General features: G+C 46.0%; 1 protein-coding gene across 2 annotated transcripts in view; it reads left to right on the forward strand.

The window, feature by feature from the left end:
• Positions 1-3660, forward strand: part of ELAPOR1 (endosome-lysosome associated apoptosis and autophagy regulator 1) — a 71821-nt gene extending 68161 nt beyond the window's left edge. Inside the window, exon 23 of one of the 2 annotated variants that reach the window (XM_077765574.1) lies at positions 813-3660. In XM_077765574.1, the coding sequence (XP_077621700.1) occupies positions 813-912 (100 nt within the window). In that variant the 3' untranslated portion in view covers positions 913-3660. The remainder of the gene's footprint in view (positions 1-812) is intronic. The other variant, XM_077765572.1, reaches the window with a different exon arrangement.
• The last annotated feature ends 3178 nt before the right edge of the window (positions 3661-6838 follow it).

The following is a 6838-nucleotide window of genomic DNA, read 5'->3' on the forward strand; positions in this document are numbered from 1 at the left end:
TTTTTGGAGGGTGGGGAAGAGGTGATCTCTAGGATCGACTTCGGATAGAAGTGAGGCTCTCCTTTGACCAGTGGAGGGTGCTATCCCCTGATGCCTGGGCCCGGTCCTTTGGGGGCTGAGTCAGCAGCTAAGTCTAGGCTGCTCACCACCACTGAGCATTGTGGAGCTGGGAGAGAGAGTAGGCTCCGTCTGTGTGGGTGGGTGAGCAAGCCTGAAGCTCATAAATGCAATACTGACAACACTGTCGCTGGGTGTGGGGCCAGCAGAGAGCACCCAAGCAACTCCTCCAGGGCCACAGCCCTCTGCAGCCCCACTCTACCGGAACCCACAGCTCCCTGCTGCCCTGAACCAGTTCATCAAAGGGGCGTGGGCGGGGAGGGTGAGGAGAGAAGAGAGAGGACTGGAAGGTTGGGGAGGGAAGGAGGGTGGGTAGGTGTATAGATTGTGGAATCTCATTCCCTTTGTGCTGACCTATCTGGGGAACTCCCTTGGCGTTTTTTCAGGAATTGTGTGTGTGTGTGTGTGTGTGCGCGCGCGCGCGCTTGTGTGTGCAACCAATGGGAGAACAATTTACCCTGGGACCCCTGAGTCCTCCTGGGCTTTTGGAATTCAGCAAAGATGCAAGGCAGAGGGTTTTAAAGATTTTTCTTATCCTCTGACTGACTGAAAGGACCAAGAAGAATAGAGGGAATCTTCTGTCTGTTTCCACAAAGCCACTGGAAACAGGAATTCCATAAGGGTTCCTTCTGTCACCTCTTTTCTATTTCTCTCCTTTGTTCCACAAACTTGCCCCCCCATCCCACCCCGTGCAGCAGCCAGCTCCTGTCACCATCTCTCTTTCAGAGGACTCCTGACGGATTTGACTCGGTGCCACTGAAGACATCATCAGGAGGCCCAGACATGGACCTGTGAGAGGCCCCGCTCTGCCTCCCCTGCCTCCTCACCTTGGCACATCACCTTGCAAGCCTGTGGTGATTTGGGTGCCAGCTTCCTGCTGGAAGTCTCTTCATTGTGGCCTTATCAGAAGAAGTTTGAATTTCAGATTACTGTTTTTTTATAGAGTACCCAAACCCTACTTTCTGCTTGCCTCAAACCTGTCAAATACACCCACACTTTGTTTGTATATTACTCCCTTGCTTGCATCTTGTTTCCCCAAATGGTCCAGCCTCACCAGAGCCATGGCTTTGTCTGCTCATAATTCTTACAGCACTGGAGTGAAAAGATTTCTCTCTTCTTAAGTATAGAAACAACTTCATCTGTCCTCTTATTTTAGGGCAGAAGCAGCTGGGAGTTTTTCTGATGATATGCCCTCAGCTCCTGATCTCTTTAGGAGAGAGGCTGGGGAAGGAGGGTGTGGGCATTCCCTCCTGGACCCGCGTGGTAGTCTGGATTCATCATCCCTGGATGACCAACTCAAACTGAGTTTCATGGATAGGCTGAGGGCAAGGTGAGTAAGGCGTGGGGAAGAAAAGGCTCAATAAGCACAAAGAGAAGCAACAAGGAAAGTTTTGTTTTGTTTTATTTTTTAAACTAGGTACTTCACTCCCTTTTCCTAAGTAAGTGATAAATATTCTCACAGGAGCCAAAGGAAAAAGTGCACCTAGAAAATGCCCCAAGCCGTGGTGGATCTATTCTCCCCATTTTTTTTTTTTAACATCCCACCATCTCCCTATAACACTAAAGAGAAAAGGGAAATGTTCTAGCTTTATTCTCTGCTTGCTTTTACCCACAGAGATGACAAACCCTACCAGTAAGGAAAATTGCCTGTCCTTGAGGGCCCCATTCCTAGAGGCTTGAGCCGTATCATGGAAAAGGGGTATCTTATTTTGAAAGAACACAAGGAGGCAAAGGTTTTAATGGGGTCATACCAGGGGATCCACCCCACAGTGGGATGGACCTGAGGTGGCCAAGATGTCTGGTCCTCAGCTTAACTCACTCATCTACTCAGCTACGGAATAAACATTTTCTAGGCTGGCCAAAAGACGAAAGGACTCCCAGCCCCTACTACAGCCACGGAACCAGATCAGTCTTCAAGGAGGAAAGAGTAGGGGGAGTTGAACCAGGTGTTTAGCAAACGGAACAACTCACACTTTCAAGTCTCTATCCTTCTCCTTCTCCTGTTCTCACTTCCTATGTGCGCTAAAAAGCTAAAAGGACTTCCTGATTTCTGGAAGCATCCCTTTTGAAAGGTGAGTAAAGTGAGTGTCCTCTGTGCCCCTTTTCTCTACTTTTGCACCAAGTATAATCAGTGGGCTTCACGTGACTCCAACAGCAAAACCAGTGTAAGAACTTAATCTCCTATTTTCTTTCTACTACTGGGAATTCTCCTTCCCTCACTATCAGGCTAGCACAACCATCCCTCGGTCAAGGGCCCAGTTGCCCATACTTGTACCCATCCCCTTTTTTGGGTGGCCACTTGGTGCCCAGAGGGTAGGTAGAGAATGGGGATGGCATTTCTAAGTGGTTTGTCTGCCATAAAAATGGTCTGCTGCTCAGGTTAGCCCCTGCTGCGCTGGCAGTGTGGTCTTATAAAAGCGTCAGTGAGAACCAGGTCCTGGTGTCGCTCTGAAGAGATCACTGCCTTCAGTGACACTCTGCTGTCACTGAAGGCAGGTAGTCCCTTTGGTTCAATAAATCTAGAAACTTGGGGGGGGGGAGGTCTTCCTCTTATGGGAGTCAGGCTCTCAGACTCTGCAGGAACGTGGGAATGTCTCCCACCAGATGCAGATACCTAGCTCCTGAACTCCAGCCTTAAGTTTTCTGTAGCCTCGGTATCACCCTGAGCATCTGCTTTCCCACTGAATAACGTTCTTTTGTGACAAGAGCCATATAAGGGCCTTAGACCACCTTCAAACCAGTAGGAAGAAGTATATGCCCTGTTGACTCCTTTATTCTGACTTCTGGAAACTGAGTGCCCCCAGAGCAACCTCAAACTCTACTGATTCGATGGAGTTGTAATGCTTTAAGCATCTCCTGTTTACTATCACTTAGTGTGCCGACTTCCCTGTGTCCTGCCAGGAAGCTCCTGAGTTATGATATCAGGGTCACCTGTGGCGTAGACAGATATTTTTTTAACTCTACTGAGATATAATTCACAAACCATACAATTGGCTCATTGAAAATGTACAACTTAATGGATTTTAGTATATTCACAGAATTGTGCAGCCATCACCATAATCAATTTTAGAACAGACACATGTTAGATTTTATATGGGAAAAGTGTTTAGCTCTTAAGCAAAGGCAATAGTGGTTTGCTACTGGGGGAGGGAGTGTGGGCTCCGGAGACAAAATATTTATATCCCATTTGGCTACCTAGAGTTCTAGAAGACACAAGTAATTCTCATCATGTAGGCATCACCTGATTTGGCTGGGAAAACAAACAAACACTGTGGTGTATTCAGGGTCCGGGAGATTTCTTACACCAACACAACTTTTTTTGTTTCTTTTGGTCTGACTCTACATTAAAGATAAGACTGACTATATTTATACAATGGAGACTTTGTAACTGATTTTTCAGCTTTGTGAAACCAAATTTTTCTCTCATCAGGACTGCTTGGATTTCCTTTTTATTCTGTATTCCACGAGTTTGTAGGAGATGGCTATTGCATGTCATACTTTTTTTTTCCTTTTTTGTGTGTGAAATAAAAACATATGTTTCAAGTTGTTTTTCTCAAACATGAGTGGGGTGGCTGGATGGGTGAGTGAGAAATGGAAGTGTCCTTGAAGCTTAAACTGAGGATGATTCTGGAGCCCCGGAGTGACAGAAATGAGCATGCTTCAGAGCAATAGGGACCTAGGCTAGAAAGGCTCTCACCACCTGTCCAGGAATGAGCCAACAACCAAACCCTGCTTCTGCGGTAATAAAATGCATCTATCTAATGATGCCTTCACTCCCCAAACTGGGTGAGGATCAAAGAGACAACACATAAAGCACTTAGCATGTTCTCTCCCTTCCTTTCCAGTTCAGTTTTCTCTTTGGTGCCACTGAGGCCAGCCATAGGACACTGTATCTATGAAGACAAGTAAAAGCCACTGCTTTGGGTGTGACGTGGATTCTTATAGAGCAGATGTGGACAAAGTCCTAGAGGACATCAGGACTGGCCATTTCCAGCAGTAGCTGGGTCTTCCTGCTTTACTGTGTCCTTTCACTCTGGTTGAGGCCATGTAACCTCCCAAAAAGATTTCCCTCAACTGGTTGTTTCCCTCAGACTGAGGTGCACCTGGTTGTGCTAATGGTTAAATATTTAAATATCACCCCTGCTTATAATCAGAAAGTCTAAACTAGAGGCAGGTAGTATCCTCATTAAATAGATGAAGAAAGTGCATCTCCAACAGAATTACTAATGTGGCGTGTAAGTCCCTAACAGCCTACCTGCCCCTCTTGGCCCACATTGCTTCTACTCTAACCACACAACTTTTAACTGCCCCGTATAAGCTCTTGCATGCCTCCCTGCCTTGCCTGGCCTATGCCTTTGCCTTTGCGCCTTCCTTTTCACCTGATAGACCCCCGCCCAGCCTTCAAAATCACCCCACTGTGAAACTTTCCCCGGCTCACCCAGTGGGGACACACGTGAAGACACGATGACATGGGAGTACCACAGTTAACTTACATGAATTCAACCGTATGTTGTGTCTAATGCATCAAAGAACAACAGACATGACCAAGCTTGAAAGTGTGGGGGGACATAAGTGAATGATTTTAAGGGTTTCCCAATCACTGACAAAGAAGTGAAACACATGGTCAGGTTACCAGGCAAGAAGATACTAACGACTTGGTCTAAACCTTAAAGAAGACAATTGAGAACCACAGAGCAACAATGCCTATTGAAGAGACAGAAAAACTGACATAGGGTTGCATATAAAATGTATATGGATAATTTAAGAGGTATTTGAGGAAAATTTAGAATATACACTAATTCCATTTTAGTGCTCAGGTTAACAGTCCCACAGAAAAGGTAATACCCCAAACCACACAGTGTGGTAGAAGAACGGACACCTCATTCCAATTCTAACAGAGGGAGAGGTGGGATCAAAGTGCCCCAAGATCCTGGCAGCTTTCCCTGACCCATGTTATTTTTAGATGGTTCCTCCTTCATTGTCCAAGGATGGCAGCATGAACTTCCTTTGTTACTGTGTCTCTCTGACAGAAGGGTGTGGGCAGCCTGGAGCTGGAGGTGGGGTTGCCAGTTTCTCCTGAAACAGGATGATAAATGTCACTGTACTGTGTGAACCTAGAAGAGTGGGTGCTGCACCAGTCTGGGGAAGGGGTGAATAGTGTATCAGAGACAACTTCCTGGAGGAAGAAGAAATTAGCCAAGTTGGAGGAAGAGGGGAGGGAAGGGGAGCTCCAGCTAGAAGCACTCTGTACAAAGGCTCAGCGACAAGAAAGGGGAGCTACAAGTAGCTCAGCATGCGGAATGTGAGGAGGGAATGGCAAGAGACAAGGGGAACATTTTAGAGAAGTTGGTAGAGGGCAGATCATGAAGGGCTTTGACACCTATGTTTGGACACTCTCCTGAGGGCAACAGATGGCCACCGAAGGTTTCTAGCAGGGGAGTGAGAGGGTAGGGCTTGCATGTCCAACACTGAGAAAATCTTCAGATCCAAGATGAAAAGAGAAGTAAAACAAAGCCCAGGAGAGCCCTCCTACATTAACCAGCACCAAACTGCTAAAAACTGAGGGTGACATCTACAGCTGGGTGCCCACCCTCTTTTCTTGCTCCCTCCCTGCAGGTACTCATTCCCTCTAGGCTGCCCACCAGCTGCCCAGGACCCCCAAGGCCATGTCTCAACTAGGACTCTACTTCCCGAAACTGCCACATGCTTCTAACCCCTTAGCCTACTCCCTGTAACTCACTTACCCAACAAGGATATAACAAACACCTACCATGTGTAAGGCATCATGCTAGGTCCCATGGAGATACAGATGCATTAAAGGGTCTCTATCCTATAAGGAAAAGCAAACAAACAAACAAAAAAACCATTTTCTAGCCAAGTTCCTGAAGGCTCTGTTTTCTGCTAAGGAATTCTAACACAGAGACAAACCTAAACATTATTCTATCTTAGAGTCTTACCAGTATTCAGGTTTTGGCTCTATTGGTTAATTTCCCTGGGTCTCAGTGTTCCTGTAGTGAAGATAAAGGGGTTGGCCTAGCTGTTTTCCAGCTGGGGGTCCCTGAATCCCTGAGTCCTCAGATACAGCACCCATAGCTATTCTTGGTATTAAAGCTTAACAGAAATCACACATCCATGAGTGGTACGGCTTCACATCATCACTCCATAAATAAAGTATTATGTTGATTTGTTTTTGCATTAGCTTCTGGCAATATAGTAACACTGGTTATTTCCTGCTGATCAGAAATTCTAATAGCAGCTGTATATATTTGATTAGTAAGAAGGGGAAGTGAATTTTTAAAATCATGTTTGTTAGACAAACATATTTCAAAACAGTGGAGGCAGGGGCACCTGGGTAGCTCAGTCAGTTAAACATTCGACTTTGGCTCGGGTCACGATCTGGTTCGTGGGTTCGAGCCTCACATCGGGCTCTGTGCTCACAGCTCAGAGCCTGGAGCCTGCTTCACATGCTGTGTCTCCCTCTCTCTCTGCTCCTCCCCAACTCATGCACACTCTCTCTCTCTCTCAAAAATAAAAAAAATATTTTAAAAATTAAAAAAAAAAGCGGGAGGACAAGGTGATGAAAAGGTTAGGAATGGTTAGGAATAATTAGGCTATCAGGTAGCTAAAATTCACCTCCAGCTCTAACAATGCTATGATTCTAAGCTGATGAAGTATGCTTTTATGTTAATTTGTCACATTTATCAGGTAACAGCATTTTAAA

The sequence above is a fragment of the Crocuta crocuta genome, unplaced genomic scaffold (assembly GCF_008692635.1).
Source record: "Crocuta crocuta isolate KB4526 unplaced genomic scaffold, BGI_CrCroc_1.0 scaffold274, whole genome shotgun sequence".
Classification (NCBI taxonomy): domain Eukaryota; kingdom Metazoa; phylum Chordata; class Mammalia; order Carnivora; family Hyaenidae; genus Crocuta; species Crocuta crocuta.